Source organism: Tachysurus vachellii, chromosome 23 (assembly GCF_030014155.1).
Source record: "Tachysurus vachellii isolate PV-2020 chromosome 23, HZAU_Pvac_v1, whole genome shotgun sequence".
NCBI classification, from domain to species: Eukaryota; Metazoa; Chordata; class Actinopteri; order Siluriformes; family Bagridae; genus Tachysurus; species Tachysurus vachellii.
In genome coordinates this window covers 6,128,025-6,153,983 of record NC_083482.1, presented here as the reverse complement: position 1 = coordinate 6,153,983, position 25,959 = coordinate 6,128,025, and the positions used below count along the sequence as shown (strand labels likewise).

General features: G+C 37.1%; 1 protein-coding gene across 1 annotated transcript in view; it reads left to right on the top strand.

Moving 5' to 3' along the window:
- The first annotated feature begins 1,030 nt into the window (after positions 1-1,030).
- cep89 (centrosomal protein 89) overlaps positions 1,031-25,959 on the top strand; it is a 72,698-nt gene continuing 47,769 nt past the window's right edge. The window contains exons 1-11 of the mRNA XM_060859685.1: positions 1,031-1,257; positions 2,967-3,073; positions 5,874-6,029; positions 7,119-7,299; positions 8,215-8,293; positions 8,463-8,497; positions 9,476-9,533; positions 12,425-12,532; positions 15,783-15,959; positions 16,663-16,805; positions 25,669-25,719. Of these exons, the coding sequence (XP_060715668.1) occupies positions 1,210-1,257; positions 2,967-3,073; positions 5,874-6,029; positions 7,119-7,299; positions 8,215-8,293; positions 8,463-8,497; positions 9,476-9,533; positions 12,425-12,532; positions 15,783-15,959; positions 16,663-16,805; positions 25,669-25,719 (1,143 nt within the window). The 5' untranslated portion in view covers positions 1,031-1,209. The remainder of the gene's footprint in view (positions 1,258-2,966; positions 3,074-5,873; positions 6,030-7,118; positions 7,300-8,214; positions 8,294-8,462; positions 8,498-9,475; positions 9,534-12,424; positions 12,533-15,782; positions 15,960-16,662; positions 16,806-25,668; positions 25,720-25,959) is intronic.

Here is a 25,959-nt window from a genome sequence, read left to right as displayed (position 1 = left end):
CATCTGTCATTTAGTATATTGTATTGTCTGGCTGCACTGCCCTTTGTCTTGCACTGTTGGTACTTGAAGTTGCACGCTGTACACTTTATGTGGTTAGGACTTAGCTGTAGCTCTGTGACGTTCATGTATTACCATGGTCCTGGACATATGTACTGTGTCAGCTATATATGGTTGAAATTCCAATAAAAAGCTCCTTGACTTGACTCTTGACTTAACTTGACAAAAGATGCCACTAAAACTATACATTAACAACTCTATGAAGATTATCCGGGTAGAGAGAAATATATTAACATAAGTATCATATAGTGCTGTAAACAATGATAAAGAATTTGGAGCAGTAGCTGCATTTTTATAATTGTAGTATTTTAGAAGTGAAAATTAACAGCAGTATATGTAACAGTACAAGTAATAAAGTAGTTTTCGAAGTGCAAGATAAAACTAGACACTGAGTACAATATTTAGTCTACCCAGTATTCTACAGTACAAATCAGCAGGTTATTGGACACAGTAGCTACGCTACATGACCCAAAGGATGTGGACATTTGGCCATCAAAACCATATGTGCGTGTTGAACATCCTATAACCTTATGAGATCAGGACACAAGTTCTTCACTCCAACCTTGTGAAGAAAACCATGTCTAAAGCTTGATTTGTGCACAAGGCACTGCCATGCTGGAACAGGTTTGAGCTCCACCTGTTAGTTCCAGTTAAAGGAAATTTTAATGCTGCAGCACTCAAAGACATTATAGACAGTGTGCTTTCAATTTTGTGGCAGTTTTGAGAAACCCCACACAGATGTGATGCTCAGGTGTCCACAAAAAAAATCGGCCATACAGTGTTTATTTAAAATAACACAGATATACCTATTGCTGTTTTGTTTTGTTTTTGCGCGCCCTCTACTGGACACCTATAAGAATTACACGCGAACGCCACCCGCGTTGCTAGGAGTATTAAACCTCAACCGTGATTGGTTGTGTTCGGGTCTCTAAGCCAATAGAATTCGCGTTTGGATGGACGTGGACAAGAACGTAAAGCGTCTAGATACAAGAAACTTAGATTGACGGTAACAAGTTGATGAAGAAAACTTGCTTTAGAAAAACATCACACACGTGAACAGTTCGGTTTGTTTTGATGTTATATACGTGTATTTCCTGATGTCTTTACTTCCGAGAAAATCTAAGGCGTAAATCTCGAGGACAAAGTGGGATCATGCCAAAATTCAACTTCTCCTTTCGAAGAAGAGAACAAAACGCGTTTGTAAGTTTCAAATAAACCTCTTTTTAGGGTTTACTAACTAACTAGTCAGGTTGTAACAGTAGTGTCCTGGAGGTAAATAGGTGTTTCTGATGTCTGCTAGCGTTCTAGCTAGTTTAGATAGCAATGAGGCTAAATGCTAGCTAACCTTACCATAAATGCTAAAATATAATCAAAATACAAACATATAAACATATAAAATTCAGGTAGGAAAATGTGTGAAACGACACCCTGCTCTGTCAGAAATAAAAATAAAGGTACCAAACCTACCAAGTAGGTTCCTGTTCTTATTTCTGTAATGGTCTTTATGATGTATCTTCCCTTGAGAAAGCATGTACTGTCCCTTTAATTAACGTTTAGAGTAAAGCTTTAAAGGTACATCCGTCCTCAAGGTCTAGTTATACACCTTAAATTGTTATTATAAATGTCTATTATTCCAGGTCAATGATACAGACTAAGGGTACAAGCATCAACACTGATGATTCGATCTCAACAACAAGGAAAAGTTGTTTAGTTCCTTTATGAAAAAAGTTGTTTAGTTCCTAAATGATCCACTACTCCATAAGTAGTGGATCAGTATACTATAAGTGTACACTATGTTGAAATGTAGATAAGATAAGATAAGATATACCTAAGATTACCTTGGGGATAAATACATATACATACATACGTACATACACACTGTGAACCATATATATTATGAATTTTTATTATATCAACTCTTTATACTACACCTTATGTTTATCTTCTGTTCTGTGTTTATGTTCTGTAAAGCTGCTTTGAGACAATGTCCATTGTAAAAAGCGCTATACAAATAAACTTGAAAAAAAACCTTTATTCGTCCCACAATGGGGAAATTTCTCTGTTACAGCAGCAAAGGGAAAGAAATGCATATATCTATCTATCTATCTATCTATCTATCTATCTATCTATCTATCTATCTATCTATCTATATATATATATATAAAATAAAAGATTTAATATAGTATACAGTATATACACAACACAATTTATAAATACAGAGAAGAAAAAATATGAGACCACGAGTAAGTAGTTACGCTAACAGACATATTGCACACAGGTAATATTGCACGTTTTTCAACATTTCTGTTATTGCACATGTTGTTTAAAATACTTTGTTATTGTTATTATTGCAGTTAAACAGTAATCCGGTGTGTAATTTTGGTGACTGGTTCACTGGGAGCAGCTTTATATATAGTATACAGTTGTGGAAGTCAGTATTGCCTATTTTTAGCTACTAAAAGTTGATAGAATAATTTTTTTAAAAATATGATACAACACTGATTATGTTCATGTCTGTCACTGTTTGTTAATCCATTCATTGTTTACCTTTCACTTTACCTTACATTTACACTTTTTCCATTACGAGATTTTGTGTGATAGGCAGAATTTTGCATTTTAAAGTGTGACGTTATACAGAATAGAAAAGGAGGTATAAATGGGTTTTGTGCTAAACATCTAAACATTTATGTTAATGATCTCTACAGTTCCTCATGGTCACTAACACACACTCAGCTTGCATCTGTTTATGATCAGGTTGTTATGGCAGAACTGGAGCCTTGCTCAGAAACACACCCTCTATTGGACACCATTCCATCGCTGCTGTCCATAATGTTGTTGTTGAAATAAGCTACATGTAATTCACAATTCTGTCTCACACATGCAGTTGTGTTTCCCTGTGATGTTTGTAGAAGAACATAGCTCATGGCTTAATCCCTGCTGCCACCATTGCTCCCAAGCCTGCTGTTCCCCGCACTCCTCCCCCTCGTAGCCCCGTTTCCTCACCAGAGAGACCCAGGTACGCACCTTCCTCGTAGAAATCTGTTTTGCATCTTATATTTACATTTAAATTTACAGCATTTGGCAGACGCCTTTATCCAGAGTGACGTACAAAAGTGCTTAAGACTCTGTCTTTGGATACATTAACTCTGGATCACTGGTTACATACTTAAGATACCATGAGTCTAAAACACTGTTCAACGTGTTCTTCAGCTCTTTATTGCACAGTCTCATTGTCTCTTATTATTTATTTATTTATTTATTTATTTTGTTCTTATTGTTTGCTTTTGTGTTTCATTCAAAAAGCATCACATTTCATAACCTTTTTTCCTAAAGGATTTTAAGATCTCAAATATTTAAAATAAAGAATTTTAAAATCCTTAAAAGTATTTAATGCATTAAAAGTATTAGTATTAATGCATTATCATTTATTTTAGATTTTATGAAACTTCATTCTTGCAAACATTTTATTAATAAAATACCGACACTCTATGGTGTTATAGCCTAGAATTAAAGTTAACTAGTTATGTTATAGCCTAGAATTAAATATTTGTGTGATGGTCTGGGATGTAGCTGTGGGAAACTTGTGTTGCCCCAAATCCTTTTTTTATTCTGCCTATAATTACTTTTTACCAAGATAATTTACTGTCAGAGATCTTGTTGCATTCTCTACCTTTGATCATGTTTTGGGTTGTGTTCTGTTTCTAAATGGACATGAACTGGACTCAGTTTGCAAACTGTATAAATACCAGCAGCCAGATTATCAGTGAAACCTGTACTTACACTGTAGAAATGGCAGGGGAGAAAATTGTGATGTTCAATTGTGTTTGAAGAAAATGAACAAAGTTCATTAAAATAATAGCAGATTATATTGATCACAGATTATTTTAAAGTTGATGTGAGAGCAAACAGTGCTTCAAGTTGATTAAAGAGCAGCAACAAGGCTCCTGTCCATCAATTAATGTGACTGACATTTAATTCAGCAGGCGAAAGACAGACTAAAGTGAATGATCACAGTGATAACTCATTATCCACTATAAACTGCAATGGCCATGGCAATGAGTTTGATTCCCAGGTAGGAAATCCACCCAAACTTTGAAGGGGTAACCTGGGATAAAACTAGGATAAAATAGGACCTTTTCTTTGCCAAGGATTATTACCTGTTCCAAAATCACAGACCAAATATGTGGATTGGATAATAATATTAATGTTAATATTATTATTATTATTATTATTATTAATAATAATAATTCATTCATTCATTCATCATTCATCTTCTACCGCTTATCCGAACTACCTCGGGTCACGGGGAGCCTGTGCCTATCTCAGGCGTCATCGGGCATCAAGGCAGGATACACCCTGGACGGAGTGCCAACCCATCGCAGGGCACACACACACTCATTCACTCATGCAATCACACACTAGGGACAATTTTCCAGAGATGCCAATCAACCTACCATGCATGTCTTTGGACCGGGGGAGGAAACCGGAGTACCCGGAGGAAACCCCCGAGGCACGGGGAGAACATGCAAACTCCACACACACAAGGTGGAGGCGGGAATCGAACCCCGACCCTGGAGGTGTGAGGCGAACGTGCTAACCACTAAGCCACCGTGCCCCCCATTATTAATAATAATAATAATAATAATAATAATAATAATACATATATTTTATTTATAGGCACCTTTCAAGTTACTCAAGGTCACAATAAAAATTTAAACAAGTCATAAATAATAAAATAACAATAACGAATAAAAGAATAAAAAAACTACAACTATCTAACACTTAAACATATAAGGAGATTTAATAAGCACTTCTGAATAATTTAATACATATAAGGAGATTTAATAAGCACTTCTGAATAATTTAATACATATAAGGAGATTTAATAAGCACTTCTGAATAATTTAATACATATAAGGAGATTTAATAAGCACTTCTGAATAATTTAATACATATAAGGAGATTTAATAAGCACTTCTGGTGCGACTGAGTGCTCTAGCGCCCATAGTGGTTAAACGGGCAAGGTGTGTAATGAGGAGCCTTGATGAGGGTGAGGGTGAGGGAGAGGGTGAGGGAGAGGGTGAGGGTGAGGGAGAGGGTGAGGGAGAGGGTGAGGGTGAGGGTGAGGGAGAGGGTGAGGGAGAGGGAGAGGGAGGAAGGGCAGTCTCAGAGATGCCAAACTCATTAAAGATAACGGGTCTCATAACACACAACAAACCAATAAAAATCATTTATACACATCAGCATTTCCTCTTAAATGTGTGTGTGTTTTTTATTTGTTTAATACACATGCTTTATGCTTGTTGCTGTGTCACCCCAATTTAGTTCTTTTGGAAAGAGACAGCTCGGTAATGATAAGAGACATAAATTTGGTTCGTTTCGTTAATAGCTCAGTTGATCTATTTCGCCCCCTAGTGGAGTAACATAGTAACAATTAAATCCTTCAATTTAATCCTTCAAGATTAATTGAATTCAATGTACTAACTGAATTTAATTGAATTACAGATTTGTTTACAGGAATTTTTATACATATATATATATATATATATATATATATATATATATATATATATATATATATATATATATATATATATATATATATATATACTATTAAAGTGTTTTTTTTTCAGACTGTCACACAAATACATTAACCTTCTTTACTGCACTCCTGGAGACCTGCTAAATAAATCTATATTTTAATAAAGAACTATCAAAACATGTATATCTATCTATCTATTCATCTATCCATCCATCCATCCATTAATCTATCTTTCTATACTATGTAATTTCTCCTCTTTTGTCCTTCATTCTAGGTCTGCTCTTGCGGCTGCCATATTGACGTCCTCCTTAACAGGACGTACCTTTGCCATCCCTCCACCTCGCAGCAGGTCCTATTCTGAGAGCGAATGCTCACACACAGACAGCCACACTGGCTTTGAGCCCTACGCCAGCACAGCACTTTACACCAGGTAAACTCAACCAAACCTTTTATTCTTCAGTCTATTGCCAAGCAATAACACATTGATTTGTGCTGAAGGTTAATGAAATTTTAATATTACACAAATCAAATGAAATATCCACATCTGCTTGTGAGACAGACATACATGGGGTAATTAACCAAGGTTGAGAACCTGTGCATTAATCCTGTCTTGTTCTGTAAGCCAAGGTACTGTTTGTTTTTTTTCATTCATTCTTTATATGATGAAGATCTTGAACAAAGATTCACTTCAGAGTAATCTTATGTCCTTAAACAAGATCTTTCATCTTGAGATATTATTTTAATGTATTTATCAGTATAGTCAGATTAGAACGTGAACTGATGTTGAACTGGGCAGCAACACATTGCAGAGCACAATTGCACACACACGTTACCAATTTACAATTTACAGCCAACCTACACGGCATGACTTTAGACTGAGGCGGAGGTAGGAATCAAACCCCAAATTAGCTTTTTTTTTTGTGGTGTGCAACGCCACGGTTCCTCCCCCGGTCCAAAGACATGCATGGTAGGTTGATTGGTTGATTCTCTGGAAAATTGTCCCTAGTGAGTGAATGAGTGTGTGTGTGTGTGTGTGTGTGTGCCCTGCGATGGGTTGGCACTCCGCCCAGGGTGTATCCTGCCTTAATGCCCGATGACGCCTGAGATAGGCACAGGCTCCCTGTGACCCGAGGTAGTTCGGATAAGTGGTAGAAGATGAATGAATGAATGAATGAATGAATGAATAATCATTCAGTCAATCAATCAATCAACAAAACAGCATACAAACAGACAGATGGACAGACAGACAGACAAATTAAGTAAAACATCCTCCTTAACTCATTTATTACCAGACTTTCAGAAGGCATCCTAACTATAAGAGGCAATCAATAAACCAGAATCAGGAAAACATTACAATGAGCAGTGTTTTGGCTTTGCTTCCTCAAATGTCCTTGTTCTAATCTTTCTCCAGGTATAGCTTGATATTTAAAGCTTTTCATATTCAGAGCAAAACAGGAAGTGACCTGTCAGACTGACAGCTTGATTATAAAGAACACTTCATTGTTCCTCCTTGTTTAAGGGATCGATGGCCAGATTCAGTGGCAGGCCGACCTCGTCTGCCTTCTCCACGACCCAGCGACGATGACAATGATAACGACGAGGTTGAGGAGGAAGAGTCAGAGGCAGACGTGTGTGGAGAGGAAAGCCACGTGTACCAGTCTATAAAGAGACAGGGCAGAGCTCCAGTTGCATTGAAGAAGGTTGTGCCACGTTTCTCTGTGCTATGAAATGGTTTCCTCAAAAGGGTTTTAGAGTGCAATTACCTTTAAGCATCCAGCAGATGGCACAGTTTATTCAGTATATTTGTGTTTGTGTAAAATTTCAAATTCAAATTCAGATTACATACAATATATTTGTGTTCACATATGTATGTGTGTGTGTGTATGTATATATATATATATATATATATTTCAAAATATTTTGAAATTTGGCTCATAAGTTTGGAATTGCTTGGAAACTCCCTTGTTTTTCAAAAACAACCCCATTTTTGACATAAATTAATCAGACGATTTTTTAAAAAGAAAGATATACATTGTCCTGGGACCCAATATCAGCAATCATCAGTCCTCTGTTTCAATCTCATTTCATGCTTCCTAATCCAAGATAATCTATTTATGAAGCTCATTGATTGATTATTAGAAGAACTGTCCTAGCAGAGACAAATACAAAAACTGTTGTACTGATTAAGGGAGCAATAAAAATGCCCTTTTGTTTTTAGGTTAATTTCATATCTGGGCATCAGGAGTTGTGGGTTTGTTTACAGGCACAAATGGCCATAAACTTTCTGTCTTTTCATGATGAGAACTTATTTTACAATGCTGTGAACTACTCCACCCTGTTCTGGTTAAAACTGCACAAACTGGTTCTAACCAGAACAGAAAAAAGGAGTGAGATGTGCACAACTGGAAAAAAGGAAATTTCCAGGTAATCCCGAACCTTTGAACAGTAGAGTGTATACAACTTTAGATATTGTTATATATGTCATAGACATGTCCAGTTTTTAGAAAGCCTGGTTACTATGACCAATCTTACAATATCAGTTGCTAAAGCAGTCCTGTGTTACTAAACAGATTATGTCTCCATATATAAATCTTTGTATATTATGCATTTTCTAGACCTCTGCATTTCACTTAAAACTGGATGAGGACACGGACAACTCTACTTTTGAGATCGTCTCTCCTTTAAACACTGAAGGTGTGCCCTCTAACTGCAAATTGAGCATTTAATATTTCATAATATGCATTCATCTTAATGAAAATGTATGACAGCGATGCCTCTAAAAGCATAAATACAGTGTTTGATTTGAAAATAAATTTATTTCTATGAACTTCAGAAGATACATTTAATAAAAAATGTATTTCAGATGAAACCGAGGTGGACGAAGGGACGAGCATAAAGGTAAATAAAAGACACCTTCAAAACATCATTCATCCACTTACGAAACAGAAACAGATATTACTTTTCCATCAACACAAATCATTTCCATAATAATTTTTGAAACAACATTATTAATGAAATTATTGATACCCAAAGAAGATTGACCTATGTTGTTGCCCAAGATACAAGGTTACACACTTCCTTAAAGTGAAATCCATCTGTCTTACATCACCACACAATGCAGGAAGTAAAAAATACATACGCGGTTAAAAATAATCTAAATGTGAGCCATAATAAATTATATTTCAGAGGTCTGGTACAGTAGTAGGTCTAGGTAAATTGTAATGAAGACAAAGAAGAACCCACGTAACTCACATTTTAGCCAAACTTCAAGGTTGATAAATATAAAAATCAACATAGAAATGCAGGAGAGAATGAGAGATAGGAACAGAGACTGAAGAGAATGATGTATGTGAAGAGGATCAGAGAAAATGAGAGCACTTTTAACCAGAAATGGACAGAATGGAGAAGGAGATAGGGAGGGAACAGAGGATGCTTCAATCCTTTTTCTGCTTTCTGCTGTGGGAACCGTAGGTTGTTAATATCGCTGCCATCTCTGCTAAGAGTTTGACTTTGTGGTGGCCTGAAACAAGAGGCACTGATGTTTCCTCTGATTCACCATTTAGACATCCATTAGACCGAAAATGGCATTAGACTTCAACTTCCACACACCAGTATAATGTTCCCTGCTGCCTGGACACGTTACTCCACACTTGACCACCCAGAGCCGACCAATTTAAATGGATGTGGAAAGCCATTAATGACTCTGGTTTCTACCCTCTTACTTAATGACCATTACTTTTGGTGAACATCGGTTAAATTAGCTTTGATGACAAAGCCCCTGGAGGTTACAAATACCCATTTAGAGTGCAGCTTTTTTTGTGAAATTTACATATTCATTTCATTGCACATTGTATTTTGCCTTTTTTTTTTTTCCAGAAGCCTCCACTGGCACCACAGACCAAGTGTCCATCGCCCAGAAGTATGGCATCTCCAGGTACAACAACTCGACAGTTAATGTCTTTCATATTGTTACTATTAGAGTTAAAGTTTTACTACTAAATTGACACAATTATGTTATGTGACTTATAAAGCACAACTAACTAACTTTTAAATAAGATTAAGTCTCACCCTCCTTGTGTGTCACGCCAGTGAAAGCATTTTTTCAGATTCAGAGATTTGTTGGTGGTTTATTAACAACATAATTCAGAATCCAAATCTAAATGAATAAGCGACCAGGGTCATACAGTGTTCACAGTGATATCAGAGCCAGAAGACACATCTGGAGAATTAACAGAAGCCAGATAGATGTCTAGATATAGATGTCTAGATGTCTAGATAGATAGAGTAGATAGAGTAGATAGATAGATAGCATTGTGGTGGAACTCGTGGTGGAACTGTCCTCTTTGTGGAACTCGTGGTGGAACTGTCCTCTTGGTGGAACTCGTGGTTGAACTGTCTTCTTGGTGGAACTTATGGTGGAACTGTCTTCTTGGTGGAACTCGTGGTTGAACTGTCTTCTTGGTGGAACTGTCCTCTTAGCTGTCCTCGCTTTCTGCTGTAAAGTCTTGCGATTCCCAAACCAGGCAGTGATGCAGCTGCTCAGGATGCTCTCGATGGCCCCTCTGTAAAACCTGGTCAGGTTAGGGAGTGGGAGTTGTGCTTTCCTCAGTCATTGCAGAAACTATAGAGACGACACTGCTGGGCTTTCTTGCTGATGGAACTGGTGGTAGGAAAGCTGGCAATGACTTTGATTTAGAACTAAGAGACCCAATCCTGTTTCAGCAAGACAGTCCCCCTGTGCACAAAGCAAGCTCCATGAAGACATGGTTAACCGAGACTGCAGTGGAAGAACTTGAGTGTCCTGCATAGAGTTCTGACCTCAACAACATTGAACACTTTTGGGATGAAATGGATCACCAACTACACCCCAGATCTCCTCACCCATCATCAGTGCCTGACCAGTACTAATACTGTGTCTGAAATCCACTCAACCTCTCCCCAAAATCTAGAGGAAAGACTTCCCAGAAGCGTGAAGGTTATTATAACATCAAAGGAGGGACAAAGTCAGGAATGGGTTGTTAAAAAGGACTTGTTTGAGTCAGCAGTCCCAAACCTTTTGCCATAGTGCTCATATACTCTATAATATGTCCTTTTAAAGCATATTCATCTGCTCAGTGACCGATCCGTATTCTTCCCAATATGAGATGAACACTGGAAAAAAATCATGCTATAAACTCATTAAAATTTAAGCAAAGTTTATTCAGGAGATGGAAGACTGATGTTTGATTTTCAGATTTTTTAGGTTTATTTGCATGCATCGAGTAGACTCCAGAATGTCCACATCAGCTCAATTTACCAATGGAACTATCTTAGTTTATGCAAAAAGGAGAAGAAGAGAGTGGGAGAAGTAGAAAGGAGATGAGAAATAAGAAATAAAGTGTCTTTGGAGAGAACACAGGCATAAGCCTTTCATGAATAATATGAAACATAATGTGTACATATGCAAGCAAGATAGATTTAGACAGTAATTGGAAATTGGCTTTGGATTAACTGTAAGTCTAATTCAGTAAAATGGGTAAATCTTCAAAATAGAATATAAAGAAAGTGGTGTGCTCAGCAGTAGTTAGGTTCAGTGACTTGTTTTTATGACTGATAGGCAAAACCTTTTATAACAAGCCTTTTGATGAAACAAATGTTAAAAACATAAAAGGTCAAGTTCTTCATTTAGCCTCATATTGAGAAATGAGTTCCAGAGTCATGCCACTCTATAATAGTTTCAGTTTTTTTGTTTTTCTTCCAATTTAGTCAATGCCTCTGGTGTAACAGTCTCACTGACATGAAAATGGCCTTCTACATTTTGCTAGTTTTAAGAGGAAAATCTAAATGTCTAGAAAATCAGGGAAGAGGAAAGTGGGAGTCATCATAGCCTTCTCTCATTACATTTCATTTCAGTGCAAATAATACCCAATCACCCCTGAACCCCCTCCCTTCTCATTTGCACTGAGAATTCATTTTTAGAGACCATTATACAGGCCTTAAAGTAGCTAATGGGACAGAGGAAATGATCATGCTTGGGCTTGTTAAACCCTACAGCTTTGGGAAATACTGTTGTTTTGCATAACCTGCATTATCATTTATTGCTTTGCCCGATGTGCACAAAAGAGGTTATCATGGTAACTGAAAAGAATGAAAAGAAACATAATGAATAAATAGCTTTACATCAGTGCATAGTGTTTTTGATCTTCCTAATTTAACCAGCTTCTAAATTTTTCTGCGTACAACAAAAAAAACCAAAAAAATGAATATGTCTCAGAGTCAATGAAAAGGTACCAGGGTCATTCATTTTATTGTTTTTTTGTTGCATGCAGACAAATTCACAACAATGTTACACATTTCTTCTTTATTTATTGACAAGATAATAAAATAATTAGACATACACAGAAGCTACAGTGTAGTGTAAGCTAAAAGAGCACTTGGGAATGGGTATGTGTGTTTAAACCATTAAAAACGCAAATAATTCCTTTTTAGAATAAATAAATAAATAAATAAATAAATAAATAAATAAATAAATGATCATTATTATTATTATTATTTAGTTTATATATACATATATATATATATATATATATATATATATATATATATATATATATATATATATATATATATATATATATGTATATATAAAATATTGCTATGGTTTGTGAAAAAAACATAAGAAACCTTAAATAGAATGTGTTTAATGTGTTTACTTGTAATTTTGTTTAAACAAAGATAATGTTTGATAAAAAGCCAGTGTAACAAACAGTCATATGAATAGTTTTACAATATGCCATAATCTGTAATTCTCACATTACTCGAATAACTCCCATCATTCTCTCTCAGATGCAAAAGAAGATCTGCGAGCTCAGTCTCCATCCAGCAGCACTCCAAGGAGAAAGACCTCGATGAAGAATAAGAGTCCAGCACGAGAGCGTAAGAGAGACAAATTAGGTGAGAACCTGTATAGGGATCTCCAGCTGAAAAACTCTTCTGTTTATTATCGTCACTGCAAGAGTCAGGGACAAAGTGTCTGCTTGTTAGGAACTGTCATTAATACATGTCATAATCGACTTGTTTTAGCTTTCATAGCCTGACATTTATTTATGGTAGAGTAAGGACATAAGGAGAAGACTGGAGCTTAGTAACAACCTATGTAAAATCTTTTTATATTACCATACATATTTCAGCATTAACTACTGTACAGGAAACATTAGTTGACCCACTCAAATGGGTATATAGATACAATGATAAACCTTAACATTAAAACCACTTAGAGGTTTAAGTAAAAAAGCATTCAATATCTTATTGCATTGGCAACTGTCAAGAGGTGGGATAGATTAGGCAGCAAGTGAACAGTAAGTTCTCAAAGTTGATGTATTGAAAGCAGGAAACATGGGCAAGTATAAGGATCTGAGCAACTTTGAACGGGGTAAATTGTGATGGCTAGATGATTGTGTTTCAAGTATGCAGTGGATACTGCATTCAAAAAATGATCCGAGGAAGGACAACTGGTGAACTGACAACAGGGTCATGGGTGGCCAAGGCTTATTGCTATGCATGGGGAGTGAAAGCCAGCCCGTCTGGACCAATCCCACAGACGAGCTACTGTAGAACTAATTACTGAAAACGTTTAGACTGGCAATGATAGAAAGGTATCAGAACACAAAATGCATCCAAACTTACTACCTAGAGACTACCTAGAGTCTGGAATACATAGATAGTGGGTTTTTTCCCTCTGCCAGACCTTTACTGCAGCTGTCCTCAGTTCCTGCTGAAGCATTTTGCCTTCAGCGAGTGAAATTCATACTCAATCAGATTCAGGTCAGGTGATTGATTTGGCCACTGCAGAACTTTCCACATTTTTGTTTAACCTGATTCAAAATTAAACATTAAATCATTGTCCACCAGGACTTTCTCAGTGCAGATGGACAATGACCTGATAAACAATGAATTGTTAAGCATTTAGCTGCATTTGATCAGATAATATATCTCCGTACTATTCTTAGTCTGTCATCAATCACATTATCAACAAATACAAGGGAACCAGTTCAACTGGCAGCTATACACACACATGTTATGCTTCTGATCATGAGCAGTTCTTTCCCTTTCTCCTTTAACAAGTTTATCTTTGTCTCATCTGTCCATTAGCTGTTGTTCCAGAACTGAACAAGCTTTTTTGGCTCAAAACTCAAATCTGGCACATATTAAAAAATGCTGTATTTCCTACACCATAAACCTAATATAGATGTACATACCCTCAAATAAAAGCTAAAAGTAATTTAAACTCCAACATACTGTGCAATAAAACTAAAATAATGATACTTTGCCAATGTCCCAATGACTTTTTATGCATGTGGCTTAATCAATGCTAATAATATGCAGTTCTGACATTTAAGCTCAGGAAAATGTGCTATTGGCCAGAACATGTACGGCTTGTGCATAGTTGTGCTCCTAAGGCAAGCTGATATCGCACACAGTGTGAACGTCATGGGCAACTTTGACATTAAAGAATGACTCACTGTTGCTCTTCTGACATGCTGTTGGCCGCAGCAACACACGCTGTTGTCACTTATTGTACTCGCATTCAGCTTAACACAAAGATTGGTCGTCATGGGAATAAATGTCTTTTTTTGTCTACAGCAGTGATGCTAAAGCATTTTAAATGTTTGAATGTTTAATTGTTTTAACCAGGATACTGTTTGATTATATCTTCAAGATGTACGTCATGATCATTACAATTTATCATTGCTTAGAATAACAGAATATTGTATTTCAAAATCCTGCCATTCATCAATGCAGCTTCTAGCTGTTCATTAGAATCTGAGCACAGATTAAACCTAAACCAGGCATTTTAAAACAGATTACATTTTATATGGAAGAATAAATTCAATAACAGTTTTGTAACTAGCTAATTACTAATAGTAGGTTATATGAGCTGTTTGTTTAAATCTAATCTTTATTTAACATCCTCCGAATTACCTCCTGTAAAGAAACATCTGCAATCTCCAACACACACAAGGATACACAAGCACACACGCACATTTATGACATTTGTCAGTTCTAATTTATTGTTTAGTTTTAGGAAAAGATTTTAACATAAATAGTTCATCCTGAGTCATTGAAAACCTCAGATAATCAGAATCCTGGGTTATTTATTAATCAGGTAATCCAGGGTTAACGATAAAGAAAAAATGTAGGCATGCAAACTCACAAGGTTTCTGTGACCGTACAAAGCACTGATATGAGGCACGCTATTCAGTTTCTGTTTTGGTGTCTTTTACTAATCATCTAGCAGTTATATTTTAACACCACATCAATTCACACTCTACACATTTGGCACCACAATGCAAGACTAACACGGCAAAAGCGCTGCTAATCCTGCTTCAGAGCAGGCTTTCATAACCCTGGAGAAAAAGTGATGCAAACCCCAATTTTAAATTAATGAAATATTTCTCTACCCAGAGTTAACAAAATCCCTAGGTACTTTGCATGAAAAAAGATGACTCCAAATTGTAAAAACATAAGATATTTTCCAGGTAAAATATGAAATACAGTTAATCAAGTATGATTTAATATGAATTTTAAATATTGTGATTGAGCTGACATTCAAAATATTCTTTGGAACACAGGGTTTAGGGGCGATATATACGAAGAGCATTTTCTACTGGCTGATATGTGACTGTTCTTAAGGAATATTGTTAGGACTGTCTCATCATTAGCTGGACTTTGTAGTAACCAGTGTAGAAGCCAGTGAAGCTTGCATAAAATTGGTGCTTGGTGAACTGTTGTATTCCGAAGAAGTTCGTAGTAGTTGTGTCTCGTTTACCTACTTTACATATGCACTTAATTTTTCTGTTTCATTTCATATTTACTATTTGTTAATTATGGCTTGTTGAGCTGGAATTGTTGTTTTACTTCACTTTATAATAAGCTGTGTTTTTCTTTGTGCTGTAGCTTTTTGTTTTGGTCCTCTTTATGAATAGCTGATGCCACTATACACTTCTTTCTGGATCATTATGTCTGCAGGGAACCAAAGCAAATTTGTCAGGGTTATTAGATTATTCCAAGCCAGCATTGTGATTCCTGTTCTTTTTCATTGAGTGCTGACGTGGATTTAATCCTTGTTTTTTCAGAGGCATTAGTGAGATGTTTAATCGCACACATCCACACTGTGTTGCTTGTGTTGCTTCATGTTGTACAGAGGTGAATGAGGCATATCAACATGCTGTGGAGTTTCAGCGGGAGCTGGTGAATGAGTTGAGAGAGCTTAGAGAACAAAATCACACTCTGACTGCACAGAAGGAGGTGCTGGAGAGGATGTGCTCAGAACAGAACCAGCAAATCCAGCACCTACACCAGCAAACATCACACTCAACAGGTGGGCACTACACAGACACCTGTCACACAATTGAAGCCAAAAGTTTATATACACCTAGGATTTTTTTTTTATTTTATCTTTTATTTACTGTATCAGATTGTCTATAGGCCAAAAGTTTTCATACTCTTCTACAAAAATAACTTGTATACTCATGTCAGGGTTTTGTCATCGCCATGCCAATATTATCACTTTACTTTCTTTAAGACATTTTTTCTTGGATGTACATACTTATGGAAGGAGATACCATAACTGCTAATTCTTTCAGCCTTGTGGTTCAGTTGAATCTATTAGACCAAGGTTCATTCATCCCTGGGAGTTAATTTATGCCTCTTTCCTGAACACTGCAGTGTCTGTGTGGTCTCAAGATTTCTATATTTGCATACAGTTATTTATACAGATGCTTGTGCTGCTCTTATTTGTTTGGAAATCGTTCCTAAGGAGGAAGCAAAGTTGTGGATGTCCACAATTTGGATTTTTGGTACTAAGGGAAAATAGACGTGGGCTCTAGAAGTAGGCCATTTTACAGCCACTCTCCCAATTAACTTTTAATTATGCATTGATCAATCTAAAATTTATTACATCAATTTCTGAATTCTTCCAGACTGTTATAAGAGACTGTTAACATGGAATATGTAAATGTCTGACCGCTGGAACTCTTGATACATTTGTAAGATTGTTATGTTTTCTGTGGATGTCTATTTAGGTGAGAGTTCTGAACTGCTGAGTTTGAGGCAGCAGGCACAGGAGCTGGTGGATGAGAATGATGGATTGAAGATGACAGTGCATCGGCTAAACGTGGAGCTGAGCCGATATCAAGCACGCTTTAGACCACTCACCAGAGAGGAGGTAAGACATCAACGGGTGGAGCAGTATGATGCAATTACTGTATGCTAACAGTGCATTGCATTATTATTGTATTACACAATAGCACAAAACAAAATTCTTCAGTCTGAATGAATAATATTTTTCACGTTGGTCTTAAATTTAGGCTTATATTTTGATGTAGTTATGGTTGAGGAATCTAACTGAGTCTGTTTTGAAAACATTTCATACATGTTGGATAATAATAGTCAGAGGTTAGTTTTAGCTGCCCATGATTGAGTTGGCATACAAAGAGACATGCTGATACGGGGAAATATCTGCAAAAAATAAAAAAGGCCATACAACTGTGACTTCAATGCAAACTATAATGTAAGACCTCTGTTTAACATACTGTTATGGTGTGACATATATGTATAAAACATTTTATATTATCTGTGCATTATTATGCATGTATGTGTGATATTTCACAGATATTTTGGCCCAGACTTAGAAACATTATTCATAAACCACAAACCTTTTTATTCTCCACTGGAATTTTTTTCATTCATCCTGGCTGGGGTTTGTATCCCACCCCAGGCCAATGTGAGTGATGCACTTCAAAACCTGGCAGGCCAAATTTCTGTCTTGGAACAAAAAAATCTGTATTCTCTCTGCATCATCCTTGGATACTTCAACAGAGCAAAACTAACTCATGTACTACCCGAATACAGGCAGGGTATTAACTGACCCACAAGAGAAAATCACACTCTGCATCATTGCTACACAATTCTTAAAGATTCATCTCTGAATTCTGCACATATAATAACAAGAACATGTTGTTCACCACCGGATTGAAACAACTTCACCAGGTCAAGGAGGATGCCTACGGAAGTAGGGACAGAGCCCTTTATAAGCAGGCCAGGAACTTACTGAGATTAGAGTTGCTAAGAAGAGCTACTCTGTAATGCTGGAAAACAGGTTTTCAGCTAATGATCCAGCATAAGTGATCCTACAGGAGACCACCCCTCCCCGCTGAGGAAAACAAAGACTTGGCTGACCACTTTAACACCTAACTACTGCAGATTTGAATAGAATACAGTATCTTCACACCTCTCATTCACCCCAGCCGACTGACTGCCTCATCACACCACACAACAACTCCCCACAATGCTGAAGTAACACCCAAAATCTTCAAAAATTATGTGAATTGGCTCTTCGAAGACAGAAAACCAGACTCCCCTCCTGTCTCAAAGCATGTGCTGACCAACTGGTTTCAATCTTCACCCGCATCTTTAGCTGATCACTGGAGCTGTGTGAAGACACCTCTTGTTTTAAACACTCTACCATCTTTCCAGTCCCCCCAAAACTCTCCATCACAGGTCTAAATGACTACTGGCCTGTTGCTCTGACATCTGTCATCATGAAGTCCTTTGGGCAGCTGGTATTGTCCCACCTGGGAAATATAACAGGACATTTATTGGATCCCGTGCAGTTTGCTCACTGATTAAACAGGTCAATGGATGATGCATCATGCATCATGGGGCTAAACTACATCCTGCAACACCTTGACTGCCCAGGGATATATGTACAGATTTTGTTTGTTGACTTCAGTTCAGCTTTTAAAACAATAATCCCAGATATCCTTTCCTCCACACTCCTAACAGCTTTCGGTAGCCCTTGCCATCTATCACTGGATCACCAGCTTCTTGACATGCTGGAAACTGCAGGCTGGGTGCAGTTACCTCCAGTATGCGAATAGTCAGCACTGGTGCCCCCCAGGGATGTGTCCTCTCCCCACTGCTTTTCTCTCTATATACTAGTGACAGCATCTTAAAGGACCCAGCATTTAAACTCCTGAAATTTGCAGATAATACTACGCTAATTTATCTAATTTATTTAAGATGGAGATAAGTCTACAGGAGGTGCGGCTGGTATGAGCAGCTCCAGATTGTTCTAACATCACCTTAGTACCAGCTGAACATGCTTAAAACTGTGGAGATGACAGTTGACTTTAGAATACACCCATCAACATATTATATATCCAACAGCTGAGTGTCATATGTAGAGACCTTCAAGTTATGTAGAGACCTACCAAGCGCTTCAGTTAATGTCACATCAATACTTGTCAGTGACCATTGTATTGAGGTCAGAGAAGAATGACCAGACTAGTCTGAGCTAACAGGAAACTGTTGTAACTCAATTAACCACTGTTAACATCCATGGTGAGCAGAAAAGCATTTCAGAATGCATAGTACCACAGAACTTGAGCTGCATATACTGCACTGGCAGAAGACTTCTGTCAGCTGAAAACAGGAAACTGAGGCAGACAGTGGCAGGGGTAGTGGTAGCTCAAGTGGTTAAGGCCTGTAACCTTCTCTGCTTCAGGGACACTGCATCTTTGGCTGACCCTGTGCTCTGACCCCAACTTTCAAAGCTGTGATTTGCGAAGAAATAATTTCATTGTGTTGTAATGTCTAGTGACTAGTGACGTGACATACGGCTAAGTACGGTGACCCATACTCAGAATTTGTTCTCTGCATTTAACCCATCCAAATTGCACACACACAGCAGTGAACACACACACCGTGAACACACACCCGGAGCAGTGGGCAGCCATTTATGCTGCGGTGCCCGGGGAGCAGTTGGGGGGGTTCGGTGCCTTGCTCAAGGGCACCTCAGTCGTGGCCAGCCCGAGACTCGAACCCAGGGTTAGGAGTCAGACTCTCTAACCATTAGGCCATGACTTCCCCATCTATGAATTGTATCTTCTTCTTCAGTATGCAGAATCCCACTGAAACTGGATAGTTGATGAATAAAAAAGATCAGGTGATAATCTGTAACTGCATTAAGTTATATATTATGATGCTGCCATATGATTGGCTGATTGAGTAATTGCATGTAAATCTATATCTAGATATCTAGATTTGCGCCTGATCTGAAATATATAAGCTCTTTGCTCAAGCATGGTGGTGGTGGAGGGCTCACCAGAATGCAATAGGTTGGTAATGTCAGTGGATCTCTGTTTTGATGCAGTTGTTGCAATCAGATTTCATGTGCTGTTTACTTTAATTTGATCTGATCTGTCGTTATAAATATATAAAGCCAAAATTTCAGTGCATAACAAAATAAAAAAATAGAATTGGCCTTGCTGTTGCTGATAATACATTTGAACGGGATTGTATAGGATAGATGTTTATAGAGTTATTCTGTAAAGTTGACTAGGTTTGCATGAGTTTCTGTGCACAGATTTGGCTGTAAATCTAACCACTAGGCATTCTGCCATTTGTCTATTCAACCATCCATTCATTACCCACTGGGGTGAGCACATATGATGCACATAAATCACAATTTGATTCCAGTCATAAATAAAAGCCTGACAAGAAGCATGCAGAAAAAATAGCTCAGAAATAATGAAGTAAAAACAGTATAATCACCTTATTGCACATTTTAAAAGATGAAAAAAGAATGTAATCAGTATATTTTTGTAGTTCATGAAATAAATTGTTTTTGTGCACAATCAAACTATAATGTAGTTTGCACAGAGAATAAGTTAATTGTTGTAAATATATAGACGTAATAAGCAACAAAACACATTAGTGGATAATATCTTTCTCTCTATATTTGCTCCAGGAGCAGCCTGGTATAATAAGAGCACATTTCTGCTGGCTGCTGTGTCATGCTGCAGCCATTTAAAGGGGAAAATGTCTCTATGTCTCAAAGCTGTTTAATACAGGCAGATTTTTTCTGAGATGAGGCTTTGGACAAGAGCTGACATTACAGTAATGATATGCAGCCCTGCCTTTCATCTCTGTCCGCATGATTATTGCATTATAAATGATCATTTACCTGTGTTATTATTTCAAAACAGAATGGACATGAGCAAGATGTAGGGTTGATCACATTTTTAATAGAACATTTTGTTTCAGCAACAAATTAAGCAAATTTGGTTCCAAGCATCTCATCCATACCTGAGGAGCAAAAGAGGTTGTCATCGAATCCTTTTCTTCATTCAATTGTATGTATCTAGACTATTTATACCTATAACACACTAGCTGGACCATGGCACCATGGATGACCAGATTGTTGCTCACCATTCTTCCACCATTTGTCTCTTCGTTGCTTGGTTCAATCCTCCTCCTTTGCTTGGTTTTATCCCTCCTTTCTCAGTGCTAGCTAAACAAAATCAATGTTTTACTTATATGCAGTAAGTACATACAGCTCTTAATTTTTAATGCAGCACTGGGCAGCATGCTGCATGTCTTGATTTTTTGGGTCAGAGTATGCTGTGATGATTTTTGGGCAATCAGAGGAGTACTCGCTGTGCTTTGTTTTAAAAGGACTTTGGTGTCCTGGATTTTTTTCTCTTGAATGTGGTTGTGAAGTTTGCTGACCCACATACAACTTTTGTACAGTAAATACCTACAGCTTTTGATTTAAATGTTGCCTGAACTTCATGAATGAAGATATGATACTTAAGTGATCTTGGGTGCTCTAGTGGTTTCTTCCAGGGTGATACTTTTTACAACAACAATATACAACAAAACAAAACAGAAGGTAAAATTCATAATCAGGTAAGGTGAAGGCTCCATATACACATCACATCAGCAGGGAGAATATACATTTCTTCCCATCCATAGAGAATGGTCATTCACTTGGTCTCCTGGCCACAGATGTTTACGGCATTGCTGCTATAGTGTGGTGGCGTTCTGGGTGATCATTCACCCAGTTGTGCCACTTCAGAGCTCAGTAGGTGCATTAATATTAAAATATGTTAGAATTGTAGTGAAGTTAAACAATCCATGAAAATGAAAAAAAGGATTGCTTAAAAAAATTATTTAGTAAAGAAACCACTTTCCCTCCTTGAGAAAAGGTGCAGAATCTCTGCATATGTTTTTGTGTTGGGATGCAACATCACCTACAAATGAACGGCGATTCCTGTGTATATATGTGAGTAAAGAAGTGACAACAAATGGTATTTGTAATCCCTTCTGAATGAAGTTGAATAAAGAGTAAAAAATTAGGCTATTAATTTAGCTAATCTTATGATGTTTTGCTAATACCTTACACTTCTATTACTTATTTTGCATAATGGAAACACTGAATTAAAGTCTGTTCTGAACACAGGTGAAATGCAGATCCAGGGTAAAAAGGCTTTCCAGTGGTAAATCCTGGTTGAGTAGTGCATGTAATTTATTGCTTAATCTGTGTGAAATAGTGGTGCAAAGTGTCCAGGAGTTTCTAACCACATTTCTAACTGTGGTGTCACACAAGAAATACATTCAGATCCCTAGCTAACTTGGGACCTGATATAGCATGCATTTATTTCACACTTGCTTCCTTTCTCACTTCCTCAGTATTCTGTCTCTTTTCCTTTTTTTGCTCTTTACTTCCTTTACTTTTTTTTCCTCTCTGTCCCAGCAGGGGACTGATTTGAAGTTAATGGAAATTGCTTCATCTTATCATATCATGACTCATGGGTCTTTAAGCTTAAGCAGACAGTTCCTTGCTGTGCGACTTCCTCTCTTTTTGGTGTGAAACCGTTGATTGGAACACTGTCACAAAAGGCCAAGTCAGAGACCGTCAGAATGCTGTTGTGCTTTATATATAGTTAGATAATAAATATGAGGCAGGAAGGATAATAAGGAAACAGAAACCAGGGAATAAAAAGCAGTTGGATAAAATTTGTGCATCGGGGAGGAATGGAATAACATGACTGTAATAAGAAATAATGAAGAAAACACTGTAAAACTTGTCCCTATACAGTATATTCACTGTAAATTACTTGCAGCTAGACCTAGAAAATTCTAGAACTTGAAATGAATGCAAAAAAAAAAACCAATCCCAGAATGCGATGTTTTTTCAGTATGATACTGTATCACTGATAAAGCAAGGTGAAAAAAGAAAACGTCTGTATATTTACAGCCATTCTATAACTTTTGTTTTATGGAAATGCAGTAAAATAATGTAGAAATTACCTGTAATGTTATAGTGTATCATATCCACATATCCATCCCAGAAATGGAGTTGCTCTGAAATATGATTTAAAATGTCTAAAGGGACTGTTTGAAATGTAAACTAAAATGAAATATATGACATTTGGGTTTGGGAACAAAAGAAATATAAGACAGTAAATCCAAATTTAAGTTTTCATTTCCTTATATTTACATCTAGATGTTAAACATCTTGGCACCTTTGGTGGCAGACCACCCAATTCTTAGGTGAGCAAAATCTGGATTACAGCAGTTTTTATGTAAATTAATATTTGGTTGCTGGGGGGCATGGTAGCTTAGTGGTTAGCACGTTCGCCTCACACCTCCAGGGTTGGGGGTTCGATTCCTGCCTCCGCCTTGTGTGTGGAGTTTGCATGTTCTCCCCGTGCCTCGGGGGTTTCCTCCGGGTACTCCGGTTTCCTCCCCCGGTCCAAAGACATGCATGGTAGGTTGATTGGCATCTCTGGAAAATTGTCCGTAGTGTGTGTGTGTGTGTGTGTGTGTGTGAGTGAATGAGAGTGTGTGTGTGCCCTGCGATGGGTTGGCACTCCGTCCAGGGTGTACCCTACCTTGATGCTCGATGACGCCTGAGATAGGCACAGGCTCCCCGTGACCCGAGGTAGTTCGGATAAGTGGTAGAAAATGAGTGAGTGAGTGAGTATTTGGTTGCTTGCAAATTCTTGTAATAAAGCTGATGTCTCACCAAAACGTTGCATTTTTTCTTATGTGAAGCTTTTGTGAAACTTTTCCAGGCTTTTTGTGCAGCTGCTGGCAGTTGTTGTTTGTTTGAGGGGGTTTCTTCCGTTAGCTTCCTCTTCATGAGGTTAAATGCAGGCTCGTTGCGATCAGTTTTTTCCTCTGATGACGTTCTGGCAGCGTCCAGAGGTTTCAGACACTTATCTGCAGTGTGACGTCTCCTACGACAAGTGCCAAACCAAGAACCATAGGAGCGTAGAACCGGATGATGTAGTTAGCGTGACAACTTCAAAGCACCTCAGGGAAGATGTCAAAATGAGTCAGATGGACAGAACAGCAAGACAAAAAAACAATTGCTACAGATTGTTTTTGTTTTCTGCTACCTGCCATTTTAGGGAGAGAATGCGTGTCTGAACGTGTCACGGATTGATGACGTAAAACCCCAGACAAGTCGCCTTGTGTGTGTCTGATTTTGACGCGTCTTGACTGTCATACATGATGACAACTGAGATCCTACAGTGTGTCATGGTGATCATGTTCGTACAATCTGACAAGCAACAATCGCGAAGGATTATGAAAAATTGCACAGCATGAGCCCGGCTTTAGATCATGAGCAGATGCTTTCTTTCTCCAAAATCTGGCCTTCTGAATCTTGTTGCTGATGTGTGGTTTCAATTTTGTTTTGTTTCTGTTATATTTCTACTCTCAAAGTCTTTTATGAATGGTGGATTGTGATACCTTCACCCCTGTCCTATGGAGGTTGTCAATGGGTGTTGTTTATGGGTTTTTCTTTAAAGCTCTCAGAATGTTTCATCTGTTCTAGTTTTCTTTGGCTGACCTGTTCAGTGTATGCCTTTTAGTACACCAGTCCAGTTTTCTTTTTCAGGATATTCCAATTTATTGTATTGGCTATGCCCAATGTTTGTGTATTAGCTACTTATTTTTTCAGCTTTAAAATGGTTTGCATTCATGTTTTAAGTTCTTAAAGACATCTAGACATCTGTAAATTTCAGGAAATGAAAGCTATCGACTTAAATTCATTCATTTGTATAGCAAAAACAAAAGAAGAGCTTTTTCTTAAAGCCTACTCAGTTTATAGACATAGTGTTTTTTCTCACCTAAAACACTGTTTCTGTATGCCTGGGTTTTTTAACTTTCCTCCTATTTTTGGTCAGTTTGATGCCATGGTTGAGAGTTGTGATGTGGTTTGCACTCAGAGGTCTTAAAGGACTTTGCTGACCTGTTTCTTATATTTATATATATATATATATATATATATATATATATATATATATATATATATATATATATATATATATATATTGTCTTCTTCTTCTTCTTCTTTTAATAATAATAATAATAATTCTTATTATTATTATTATTATTTCTTCCTAATAGTATTAGGAGTAGTAATATAAGATTATTAAAAATAACACAGATGTATATTTTTGCATGTCTGTCATCAGCCTGTGTGTAGCACAGGTTCATTTTATTATTACTACTACTACTATTGTCATTAATTATTATAATTTTTAATTTAAACTCCTGCCACTATACCCCAGGAAATACTCAGGGGGAAAATAGCAATTTGCAGAAGAAAATGTATGAACTCTGTGAATTAAAGTTTTAAAGTTCCTTAGCTATGTCATTTGAGTTTGTCATTTGTCTCAGCTTGATGCACTGTGATTCCCACTGTCAAGTTTCATGTAAAAACAAACAAATAGTGCGGCTCTAGTATGTGCACATTTTCTATGTTGCACATAAATTCCAGTGAACAAGAGAACTGATGTTGTCTATTTTGGGTGAAAAGCAGAATGAACAATATGCTGAACAACCAGAGGTAGGAGGAGCAGTTGTGGCATATCATGAAGAAAGAAATATGTCAGATTTGCTGTTCATGTTCTGCTCCAAAGGATTGGAATCTGGCCATATTTCTGACAATATCCAGTCACACCACATGCAAGCTTTATTTATATCCGTAAAAAGAAAAGATATAAAAATGCTTTTACTGACATAAATAAATAAATGTCTTGTGAAAATGTCTTGTCACATTAGTTCTAAAGCTACATTATATAGCCATGTGTGGAACATTTGGATGTACTGTTGGTTTATTTATTGGCACAAACAGTTTCCTCAATGATTGGTACTTGTTAAAATGAATAATTGTTAGTAAGAATTTAAAATTGCTTAGTCATTAGGAATCTGTTCTCTCCATTTTGCAGTGTTCTCGTAGCAGTGGCCTACCAGGGAAAGGACCTACTCCTCCGTGGCTGGTGAGTGAGACTTCTCTATATTCAGCTCAAAAAATATGCTGTAATGGAGCTCAAATCCAAAAAAATTAATATATTCATAATTGAAGGAATAAAGGAATCTGTTTACATTTCTATAAACAATCAAACAACCTCAGGTGGCAACAGATTCAATATTTAGTGTTTTCTTTTTTCCAAAAACTAAACCAACGTTCGGAAACAAGGAGGGAAAAGATAAGTAAATCCTTCCTACTTACACAATCA